The 12,063-nt window shown below is 55.1% G+C and overlaps 1 protein-coding gene across 1 annotated transcript; it reads right to left on the reverse strand.

Annotated features, from left to right (window-relative positions):
- Positions 1–622: 622 nt before the first annotated feature.
- Ren (renin) lies at positions 623–10,304 on the reverse strand. The gene is made up of 9 exons (XM_005330307.4): positions 10,158–10,304; positions 7,200–7,350; positions 6,502–6,625; positions 6,040–6,158; positions 4,914–5,110; positions 2,697–2,816; positions 2,184–2,328; positions 1,816–1,914; positions 623–949 (listed from the first exon to the last, which is right to left on the reverse strand). Exons 1-9 carry the CDS (start codon positions 10,253–10,255, stop codon positions 788–790), a joined length of 1,215 nt encoding a protein of 404 aa, XP_005330364.1. The 5' UTR covers positions 10,256–10,304; the 3' UTR covers positions 623–787.
- Positions 10,305–12,063: the final 1,759 nt, after the last annotated feature.

Genomic DNA, 12,063 nt, shown 5'->3' on the forward strand with positions numbered 1-12,063 from the left:
CTCCTCCTACCTGCAACAGTTCCAGCTGTGCAGGATCAGGTGGAAAACCTTCAGGACCTGAGCCTGACAAACTGGGTTCTAGGCTTAATTCTTCACTACCTGATTCTTTCCTGAGTGATCTTGGGCCAATGCTTTCCATTCAGTGCGCCTGTTTCCCCACGTATGAAGGGGGGTACTGGCTGGATCTTTGCTGGTCTGCATTGTTGGAGGGTGGTGCCTTAGACTGCCTGTGTAAATGGCCACACGGGGTGGGGCAGGGTCTGCAGGGGAGCAGAAGCAGGTGAAGGGAGTTTCCCAGCGTGTGGAGCACAGAGTCTGGGCTTGGAGAGGGCTCTGTGCCCTAGGGGCATCTTTCTGGCCCACAGCTTCTGCTGCAGCATTAGCCTTGATCCCTGAGGGACTGGAAGGGACTGGGGTTGACTCTCTGAAATACTTCCACCCAAGGTTGTGTAAACAAACTCCACCAAGCCCTGTTGACAACAAACAGATGGCATCATCTCTGCATGCAGGGACCTGTGCAACGGGGTGAATTGGAATTTGTTTGGTCTTTGTCACATTCCTATTCACACATGACCATGCAACTTCCCCTCTCTGTTCCAAACGCAAGTAAAACCAGATGCTATGGATCATGAACATGAAGTCTTTATTTTCAGAGCAGGGAAGGGCTGGTGCAGGGGGCAGGGCAAGCATCTAGCAGGAGCTCCACATCCAGTGTCCCCACATGAGCGTAGAGGCCAAGGCAGAGGGACTCAGGCTGAAGTCAGGGTTTCCCCAGGCAGCGGAGGGCTCAGCGGGCCAATGCAAAGCCAATACGATTATTATGCCGATCAAACTCTGTGTAGAACTTTCGGATGAAGCTGGCACCTAAGGCCCAGATGGGCCCAGTGGGCGGTGGGATGTCCAGGCCATGGAGGGCCAATGTGCACAGGTCCTCACTACTGTAGGGGTCCTGGCAGGAAGCAGGAGGGTTGTTGTACTGCTCAGCAAAAACCAGCCTCCCTTTGCCCTTCATCTGTCTCAGTAACATTCTACCTTCCCTCCCCCATTCACCTTGGGCCTTCATCACATCTTGGCCATCTGAACTCTGCATGGATTGCACCAGGGCCCTGTGCTAGAGCCAGGCAGGCAACCCACCAGGCACTGAGCTGCATTCAAGCACTCACGGTCTGGCTTTAGCTTCTGACCCTAGACGTGTGATTTCTCTAAGCATAAGAAGCACACGTCTATAATCCCAGCGGCTTAGGAGGCTGAGGCAGAAGGATCGCAAGTTCAAAGCCAGCCTCAGCAAAAGTGAGGCCCTAAGCAACTCAGTGAGACCCTGTCTCTAAATAAAATACAAAATAGGGCTGGGGATGTGGCTAGTGGTCAAGTACCTCTGAGTTCAATCACCAGTACCAAAACAACAACAACAACAACAACAAAAACCCCAGACTCATCAAGACTATCTCTAAATAGAGTTGGGGATGTTCTTCGGTGTTTAAGTGCCCCAGGTTCAATCCCTGCATATATATATGATTATCAGGAACATTTGATGAGAAAATGGATGGTGCTAGAGGGACAAACCAAAGACAGTGATTCACAAATGTGGCTCCACCCTGGAATTCCCTGGAGAGCTTTGAAACCACACTGCCCAGGTGCCACTCCTAGATGTTCTGGGTTCACAGGGGTAGGGTGGGGCCTGGGTACTGGGTTTTTAAAGGCTCTGCAGGTGACCTGAGCAGCCAATTTTGGAAACCATGACCTAGCATGTAATCTATGCATTGCGACTTATCCCCCTGCAAGGGTCCCTGCCCACCCTTCCTCCCTGCGCCTCACCTGTAACACATAGTCGGCACTGGTGAGCGTGTAGGCCCTGCCTCCCAGGTGGAAGGAGATGTCAGGGAGGGTGGGCACCTGGTTGCAGTTCACGACATACTGGGGAGGAAAGGGGTCAAGGGAGCCCTTTTGAGCGTGGGAACTCTCAGCAAACCACGAGCCCCACTTGTGACCCAACCCCTCTGCTGGAGAGTATTATGCCGGCCTTGCCTCCAGGAGGAACTAGCCTTGTGTGGAGAGAGTGAGAGGTGACAAGGAGAAGGCCTGAAATGGCCTCATTTGGGACCTAATGTTTCCTGGGGTGATTTGGGGACTTGGTCCAAGAGGGTGCTCCCCCCACCCTGGGACCCCACCCCTTAGCGTCTTACTTCATCTGTGCTCTGCTCCTTGGCCCCCAGGGCCTCCATGACCAGCCTCAGGGAGCTGGTGGGACCCGAGATGTAGGATGCACCGGTGTCCACCACTGCCATGCAGCCCTCCTCACACAGCAAGGTGACAGACCCTATAGACACCCTGCAGGGAGGCCACAGTCAGACAGGCAAAAGGCTGAAGGGCACCCCCAGGCTGCTTATCTTTTCTGAGTGAGGATGGTGACAGGAGGCCATGCTGTTGGTCTGGTGATGCACTGGAGGAGGGGTGAGGCCTGAGTGGACGAGGGAAGGTGCCCCCCGCCCCAGCACAGGGCCTAGTGACTCCTCAGCCCTGCCCAGACCCCCTCCCCTCCCCTGCTCCTCAAATCCGTCTTCTTCATCCTGCACAAAGCAGGCAGAGAGCAGTGGGTGGCCATCCCTTGTTTGCAGAGAGGGCAGGATGGTAACCCTGCCCTGTCCCCACCCAGCCCAACCCCATTTTGTAGAGTGGAGAAGGGAAGGACTCCTGACCCCTTCATCGTGATCTGCCAGGAGCCAGTCTTGCTGATGCTCACGTAGTGGAAGTTCCCTTGGTAATACTGGGGGTCACTGCCCCCCAGCACGAGCTCTCCCCCTAGCAGGTGGGAGTCCCTAAAGGAGAGACCAGCAGATCTGAGATTCAGCAACAAGGGAGAGTTGGGCGAGGGAACAAGGAGGGGCAGATGGCAGGGCTGGAGCTGTCTCTAAGAAGCATGAAGAATGGGGTGCTTCCCCCTTTCTGGCCCCTTCCCAAGCCCAACCAGAGGTTTTTCAAGGATAGTCCAGTTGTACAGCCCCCTCCAAAAACAAATCCCCAGAGAAGTCATAGAAAAGGAACAGGCACAAGGCAACCCCTTCCCTTAGGTGAAGCAGAAATGTGGGTGGGCTCCGGGGAGGCCATGGGGACAGGGCGGGCAGGGGTGTGGAGAGAGTGGGATGGAGGGGCAGAGACTGGCACCTGGTGGGCCCAGGCTTGCTGAGGAGAGCTTTGGTGCAGGGGGCATGTGGGATGCGGGTGCTCAGGGAGTACAGGGCCCTGTGGGAGTTTCATCTCCTTACTTGGAATTTCTGCAGGGGAGGTGGGGGAGGTGGGGGAGGGGGAGGGAAGGGGGAGCTTCATTATTTCAGGGGAGCCTCACCAGTCCTGCAGTTTGGCAAGGTGGATTAGGCATGTTCTTTTTTACCCTTCAGGCAATGGAGTCACCCCAACAGACAAAGTCACTTGCCTGAGGTCACCTGGGCCTGAAGTAGACAGGGCAGGAGCCAGGGCTCCTGATTCCTGGTGGGGAGCTGACTTCCCTTGCCTTCCTCTCCTCCATGCTGCGCAAGGCCTCCAAGGGCTCAAGGAGCTGGTTTCCAGAGCGTGCGTGTGTATGTGGTGTGCTTTTCTAGAATTTGCAGATGTGTGCACGTTTTCTTTCGTGTGAGTGTCGATTCCTGTGGTTTTCCTCCTTCTGGATGTGTGTGCATGCAGCAAGTTCCCTCCTGCCCTCGCCTCGCGCCTCAGCTTCTCTCTGCATGTCCCCTTCTTCCCAGCCCCAGGTAAGACCTCTGCTCAGCAAAGTCGGACCCTTATCCCTTCCGCAGCCCTGGCTTGTGTACCCACATTTATCGCCTTTTCACATTTTCAATCTCTTGCTTTCCATTGGCTTCTTCCTCCTCCCACAAGCATTGCTGGAGGATCCTCTAGCATTTAAAAACACCCACCTCCCGTCCCTGCTTCTCTCTGGATCTCACCCCACACCCCCTTCCTTGCTGAATTTCCCAGAGCAACCTACGTTCTGTGACCTCCACTTCCTGACACCCACCTCTACCCCTTAACTGCTTGCCCTCAGGCCTTGCCCCCCTCTTCCTCTAAAAGGGCTCTTCCCAAGATTGCCCCTGACTGCAGAGCCACCCATCGTGGCCTTTTCTCAATATCTCCCTTCCTGTCACCAACCGGAGAATCCTCTTACCTCTGAGATCAGTCTGGACTCTGCTCCTCCCCTCCAATTCATGCTCTTACCATACAACCTTTCTGTTTCCAGCTCAGACCATCTTTCTAAACCCAGCAGCTTGAAGCAAATCACAGCCCTACTCGGGAGCTGAGCACAGCATGTCAGCTCAGCCTAGAATTGAGAAGCACCGTGGTTTTCAGCAGCATAGCCCTGGGTGCCCATCACACTGTGGCCTTTCTTCTTCCCTGTTAAACCACAAGCTCGTCTGCCATGTTCACTGTCCTGGCTGAGCCCACCACAGTGTGTGGTGCATAGCATTGATTGGATCAATGAGTGAGCAAATGAATTCAGAAGCTGATACAGGACTGAAGTTGGCTGTCTGTGTGGGAGGAGCCATCATCCTCAGAGGCAGCATCTCCAGCCTGCAGTAATCCCCACCCGATATCCTCTTGTTCCAGAGCAGCACTATCCATTAGAACATTCTGTCACGATGGAACTGTTCTACACTGCACTATCCAATATGGTAGCCACCATCCACTGTGGCTGCTGAGCACTGGAAAGGTGGCTAGTGCAACCAAGGAACTTCATGCTGTTGTTTACTTAATTTTAATTCATTTATATTTCAGTAGTGGCCTCCATACTGGATAGTGCAGCGCTGGGTACTGATTGACCATCTAACCACCAGCACAAAAATCCTGGCCCAGACTCTCCTACTCCCCAGCTCCTTCTGCTCCTCCCTCCACTGCCCTTGGTCCTGGGGTCAGGAGCCCACCTGCTGTAGTAGACAGAGAAGACATCTTCTTTCAGAACCCTCTGGGAGAGGATGTGGTCAAAGACAGGGGTGACACCCCCGACGGCCTGTGCAGGGAAGCCCATGCCCAGAACCCCATCAAACTTGGCCAGCATGAAGGGTATCAAGGGCAGTTCTGTGACCTCTCCAAATGTCTGTGTCACTGTGATTCCGCCCACCTGTGGGAAGAAGAACCAGAGGAGACCAAGCCCACCGCTCACGCCAACTGGGGTGTGATCTGAGCTTCCACACTGGGAGCCCCAGGGACACACCTTCTCCGGGGTACAGCCATTTGGGGTAAAATTGTTTCATCAATACCCCCATACACACACACACTTAGCCTCTCCTTCAACAAACTTGTGCTGTGGGGTTCAGAGAGAGCTGGGGTGGCCTGTGGCTGCTAGGGCATGGGTTGTGAAGGTGATCCTTCCAGGCAATGATAGAAGAGAGACCAAGAATGTCACAACCCCTCCCCATGCCCTGCTTTCAGGCCCACAGGCCTGGGCCTCAGTCCCCACTGCCATCGCAGGCTAAGGATGTCTTCAGCACAGGATTTCTTTCACCCCAATTTCACAGACAAGGAGAGGAGAAAGGGGCTCACAGATTTCCTCTGAGGTTCCATGGGTACCCCTCCCCACAGTAGGGGCTAAGAAACTCCAGAATGGGAAGGGGTCAGATACCAGCCCAATGTAAAAGGAATCCTGCCCTGACACCAAACCCCAGACTGTAACCTCAGCTGTGGTGGACCCTAGATCTAAGCCTGACCCCAATGTCAACAATATCCTGGTTTTTAATCCAGGGCCTGGTTCAGAGTCCAGTCAGAGCTGGTGACCTCAGGCAGGTTCCTTGGCTGGAGGCTTTGGAGCTAGGACAAGCCCTACATGCAAATTAGATGCAAATGCCCCCATCCATCACCCAAGGGTGGCAGGTAGCCTGGGTTGCTCCACCACGCTTGTGCTTCTTTGCAGCTCCAGCTAGAAGCAACAGGGATCATCAGCTCCCCAGGCTCTGAGGTGGGCTGACTGTAGCTGCCCCCAGTGTAGCCTAGAGGGGCAGCGGGGGCCTGGGGACAGAAGGTGGTCAGATGGCCAGGGGCAGCCCCACTTACAGTCACTACGTCCTGGCTCAGGAAGCCTTTGACCTTCCCTGATCCATAGTGGATGGTGAATTCCGTCCCATTCTCCAAGTAGCTGGAGGATTCTGAGGCGTCATAGAGGCTGTGAATCTCTGGTGGAGGGACACAGACTCAGGCCTGCGCAAGAGCCGCCCAGGCAAAGGGCTTGGAGGCAGGGCGGGTTGTGGGCACAGCTCGTGGGGCTGAGGAGTTAGGTGTGGGGATGGGGTGGCCCAGAGGCTGGAGAATGGCCTGGCTCCCGGAGCTGGCTATTTGAACTCGGTGGTCATATCAGGGCAGCGGGAGTCACCTTCCTTCCTGTCAGGGTCACTAGGCTCAGGGGCAGAGAGGAAGGAGCTGATGGGTAGCAGGATGGACTTGGCCGGGGTGGGGTAGGACTACCCGAGCGTGGCAGGGAGGGAGGTTGGGGGCAAGCGCCGTGGGGCCGTGTCTCACCACAGGCAGTGTAGAGGGGGCTGCACTTGGTGGAGGGTACCCAGAGGTTGGCTGAACCCGTGTCAAAGATGACTTTGAAGGTCTGTGGTGGTGTGCCGATGCCGATCTCACCGTAGTACTGGGTCTGGGGGGGTAAAAGGAAAGAGGGTGCTGGAGGCGCCCAGGGACCCCTGAGGCTTGGGGTCTTGCCTGTTTCCATTCGTGGCTCTCAGGGGAAGATGGTGCAGATCCCACAGCCTCTCTGGGTTTCCATTGTCCTGCAGGCACTGTGGGGGTGCTTGGCACTGTCCCCTGACATCTCAGGAGATGGAAGTTTCAACAAGACAAGGAAGCATCATAAGATCAGTGAAAAAGAATCCAACCCTGAGGAGGCACCAGAGCCAGAGCCCTCGGGCTGCACGGAGACAGGCCGTGAGGCCCAGCTGCACACTCCTCCCACATCCCCCCAACAGGGGTGCCTGGCTTGAGACCTGGATTGATTCCAACCTAACACTGCCTCTGGGTTCTTTCCTGCTCTCTGCACCTCAGGCTTTCTAGATATAAAATGGGGTTTTTCTGGAGTGTTCTGTGGTTCTCAAGCAGAGCCTGGGGAGAACGGTGCTGGCAACAACCAAAATGCAGTAAGTCCAAGAAAGAAAGGAGACGGGCAGGCAGCGGGCCGCAGGGCCAGGCAGTGGGCTGCAGGGCCAGGCACTCACGTCCAGGTAGTTGGTGAGGACCACTGGTGAGGTGCTGTTGCTGAAGGAGAGCCTCCTGGTGAACTGGCCCCACTCAGCACTGAGCCTGGCCATATCCACGCCTCGGTCCTTCAGGCTGTCCCGAACGGAGGGCATTTTCTTGAGGAAGATCCTGAGTGGAAGAAGGAAATAGAAGAGCCCTGTACTCCCCCACGGTGATGGGAGAGTCCTGGGCACCGACCTTTAGTACCTCTACGCTGACCACAGCCCAAGCACCCAAAACTCATTTTTGGGCCTAGGGCTTCTGAAGGAGGATGTGCAGGCCTCTGAGTCACCTGAACTGGTATGAAGTCACCTTCAACTAACTTCCTCCTGATGTTTGATTTTTATTAGACAAGGCTGTTTTTCCTCCATCCATCCATCCATCCATCCATCCATCCATCCATCCATCCATCCTGTGTTGAACACCTACTCTGTGCCTCACTGCACTGGGTGGATGTAAAGACCATCACTGCCTTTAAGGAACTCCACAGGCGGAGAAATAGGAAACACACTGAGGTCCCCTCTAGTGGATGGAGGCTGGGGGCCACACTCCCACAGCCCTATGCTGGATGGGAGATGCAGTGCCGTGTGTGGCCTGTAGGTGGCAGCAGATGCACATAGCCGACTGAAGGGTCAGGGTGGGGGGATGGGGAGTGGGGAGGGGACTCCAAGACCCCTGGGGACAGGCATGAAGCCTGGGCTGTGATGGAGTGGACCCATTGAACTGGGTTGGGCAAGGACCGGCCAGTATCTCCAGATGGCAGTGTACCTTGCCCTTGGCAAGATGTGTCTTGGGCCTAAGTTCCAGACCCTGGACTTCTTGTACAGATGCCTTCCAATCACCTTTGGCAGGTGGAGTTGAGAACTCGAAGCACCCTGAATTGCTTGGGGCAGTGCCAGCCATAGCGCACACATGCCCAAGCAAACCTCCCAACAACTTGGCAAACTGGCCCTACTGTTTGACAGACAGGGAAGGTTCTGGGGGTGGTAGTAGCTCCCAAATGGTAGAGTAGGGATTCCAAGCTCATATCTGGCCCTCGTTCCCATACAGGGTCCCCTGGGCTCCCACGGGAAGGCTTTCTGCCAGAACCTGAGGAAGATGTCTCTAGCTGGTGGCCAAGGCGTCCCAGGATTGAAGCCCAACTTAAGTGGCTTTCCCAGACAGATGGAGAGGCCCTTTTTCTTCTGGGCTGTGAGTCCCCCGGTACTTGCCCTCTCCATCCCTCCCCACACTCCAAGCCCACTGTTGACCCTCCCCTCATTTTGCCCATAAACGTGAACACTTTCATGCCTGTCTAGGTAATACTGTGGCTGAAATGAGCTACATGCCTATCACACTTGATTTTACTTGATCCTTAGCCCTCTCAGGTGATGGGTGTTTTTCTTGGTCCCATTTTACAGATGGGAAAATGGAAGTTTGACTCCAAAGAAGGAGCGTTTCCCATGTTAGCTGCAGAGAGTCTCTGCGTTGGACCTTTACTTTGTTGCCATTTCTCTTTCAGAAAATCCCTTCCTTCTCCAGGCTCCCAACTCAACTTCTGTAATCCTTAGAGGCCCCATGTGCATCCCCACCTGGCAGCTTGCCCCAAGGACTCCAACCCACCCAGGCTCCTGCTCCATTTCCCTCAGCCAGCACACCACACGGCCCATGGGGTGGTGATCATGGTGGTGAGGACACTGTGGTTGTGGGGACATTCTTGGATCCCCTGGCTAGCTGTGTGATTCTGAGCATTATCTAACCTCTCTGGGCGTCTTCTGAATCCCCATATAAATGGGCCTAGTGGCTCCAGCTAACTCAGGGACTTGCATGGTGCTGTGCATGGAACAGGTGGCAAAGTAATCTTATGGCTGTCCGCAGATTTGGCTCCCTCCCACCCCTTGCCTGATTCCCTTCTTCTTGTTCCATGCTTTTACCTCCCTCTACCTGTATCCTGGGGTAGGGCGGCTGGGACACATCCATCCTCTTACCCCACACCCCAACCCAGCAGCTGAGAGCCTTAGAGAAGTTTGAGAGAGGCTTTGGAAGCAAAGATGGAGTGTGTGCTGAGCCTCAGCCTCTTCCAGGTGACCTCCCTGAGCCTCAGAGTCTTCATCTGTAAAATGGAAATGGTGACCTGTGGGGACATCATTTGGGAGGGGACATGTGAAGAGCTCCTGTGAAGTACTGGGCCTTGTATAGGCTGAGCAACGACCGCTGCTCTTAAGCCCTGCCTGCGCCCTTCAAGACCCCCCCCTGTAGGCCTCATCTGCCACCTGCTTCTCCACGAGGCCTCTGGCTCTGCCTCCCACTTCTCCAGTCTTAGGGACTCGCTTGTGGGGCCTGGCACCAGGTGGATGTCAGGGCTTTCGCTGCGTGCTCGGGGCTGCAGGAAGCCATCCTCTTAAGGTCGGTGATAATCCGCCGTGTGTTATTAACAGCATCTGGGTTCTCACCGTGGGCACAGCAAGACGCTCATGGCCTTACATGCATTAAATCTTCAAAGCAGCCCTAGGGAGCAGGTTCTGTTTTCATCCTTGTTTTTAAAAACAGTATACTGAGACGCGGAGAGGTTAACCTGCCCATGGTTTCAGAGCTAAGGTGTTCTTCTAGGGCAGCAGAATTAAAACCGAAACAACTCTACTCGATACACTTAACTACCCACACACTTCTTAATCATTAGACTGTGAGCTACTTGGGGGGAAGGGCATGTCTTAATCATCTCGAGTTCCCCACAGTGCCAAGCAAGGGGCTCTGGGCAGGAATCAAAAGCTCTAGGAAGAGATTAGGAGAGATGATCTCCAGGCCTGAGCAGTGTCGCTTATGGGCTGTGTGACTTTTGGCAAGTCACTTTACCTCTCTGAACAGTACCATACCTCCCTGACTGGCTGGTCATGAACACTGGGTGACCCCATGTATCTGAGAGCTCACCCCTGCCACCCGCTCTCTTCCCAGGTTACCGTCGGAAGGAGGATGTGTCCGCAGGGAGACCCAAGGTGCAGGAGCCCCAGAGTACCAGCAAGAGTCCCCAGCGGGGCATTCTGCTCCGTCCGTCCATGCTTCCGCTCAGTCTTGGGCTCTCTCTGGGATCCACAGAAGCCTGTGGCTCCTGAGCCCTTCTTTTATACACTGTGCACTTGAGAAGGTTTTGCTCCTGCTCTGCCCTGATTTATTACCTAGGGACAGGCGGCAGGGCAGCCAGTCATAAATCCCACCCGTGGGACCAAGCTAGGTGGGTGAGAGGTGACCAGGTCTCAGAGGCAGAGCAGAGGGGCTGGAGGAAGGGGCTGTGGGAAAGCAGCTCTGTCCCAGTGACGCCAGCAGCCCTCTGTCTGGCGTGGCCTTGAGACCCCAGAGTGGACAGAGACTGATGAGGGGCAGCAGCAGTCCTCAAGGACAAGGCCCCAGGCCTGGACCGCCACGGAGCCTGGGTTTCCAGCCCCCACCTGGCCCCAGCTACGTCCTGTCTTAGCCTTGGCTTTGCCCCTGGCTCCTCCCAGGCTACCTCCCAGGTTCCCATGTGGGACGCGGGGAACCTTCCTGACTTGTTGCTGAGTGGAAGAAGCAGAGCGCGGTCTCACGGTCTCACGTGGCGGCAGGGAGCTGGGTGTGCATTCTCCATGGACCCGTGATGGAGGGAGGGAAGGGCGGCTCTCGAGGCCTGGGGAGGCTTCTGCAGGAGACTGTGGGGCGCACTGGTCTTTCAGCTCCTCCTGCTCCTCCTGCTGGGCTCTGCCTTCCTTTTGGCCCTCACTCTGTCTCCCTGCTTTGTCCCTGTGGCTTTGCCAGTCGTCTGGGAGCTCCCCAACACACCCCTGCCGGAGTCCCAGGGTGAGTGCTCACGCGTCCTCTCCTGGCTCCTCCGTGATCATTTCTCAAGGCCTGTTTCAAACATCATCACCTCTTCCACGAAGCAGGCCCGGACTCCACCTGGAGCCACGCTTCCTGCTGGGGCTCTGAGGCACCATCAGGCCCTTCTCTGGAGCAAAACCTCCTCTGTCGGGCTGGGGATGTGGCTCAAGCGGTGGCGCGCTCGCCTGGCATGCGTTCGGCCCAGGTTCGATCCTCAGCAGCACATACCAACAAAGATGTTGTGTCCGCCGAGAACTAAGAAAAAATAAATAAATGTTAAAATTCTCTCTCTCTCTCTGTCCCCCTCTCTCACTCTCTCTTTAAAAAAAAAAAAAAAAAAAAAAAACCTCCTCTGTCCTGTAGCTATTTTTTGTTTGTTTCTTACTTTTTTGTTTTACATATGTATCCTCTCAGCCAGGCACCGTGGCGCACGCCTATAATCCCAATAGCTCAGGAGGCTGAGGCAGGAGGATCGCAAGTTCAAAACCAGCCTCAGCAACAGTGAGGCACCAAGCAACTCGGAGAGACTGCAAAATAGGGCTGGAGATGTGGATCAGTGATCGAGCACCCTAGTCCAATCCCTGTTAACTCGCACCCCCCAAAATACATAGTGTCCTCTCCCTCTTACCCATAGTGTGGCTTAATATTCATTAAACAAGTGAATGGCCAGAGGCAGCAAAGAGTCCTGAGCTAGTTCTCAGGGACCTGGGTTCCAGACTTCACTCTATCCTGAGCTCGCTGGGTGACCTCAGGACCCTGCCTTCCTCTCTCTGGTCTCTGTTTCCACATATGTGCCATGCAGAGGATGCTGGGGGGCCCCAGGCATTTCAAATCCTGAGCCTTTGGGGGACAGTTCTTTACACTGTCTGGGGGCAGAAAAGAGGCGAGGAACTAATTTCTGTTGCTCAGAGATAACAGCCTCCTGAATGATAGGCCCTGGTGGTAAATTTTCAACCTTGATTGGCAGTGGGGGAATTATTTGGGGACGGGGAAGACATTTTGAGAATCCCCCAA

This window comes from Ictidomys tridecemlineatus, chromosome 10, assembly GCF_052094955.1.
Source record: "Ictidomys tridecemlineatus isolate mIctTri1 chromosome 10, mIctTri1.hap1, whole genome shotgun sequence".
Taxonomy (NCBI): Eukaryota; Metazoa; Chordata; class Mammalia; order Rodentia; family Sciuridae; genus Ictidomys; species Ictidomys tridecemlineatus.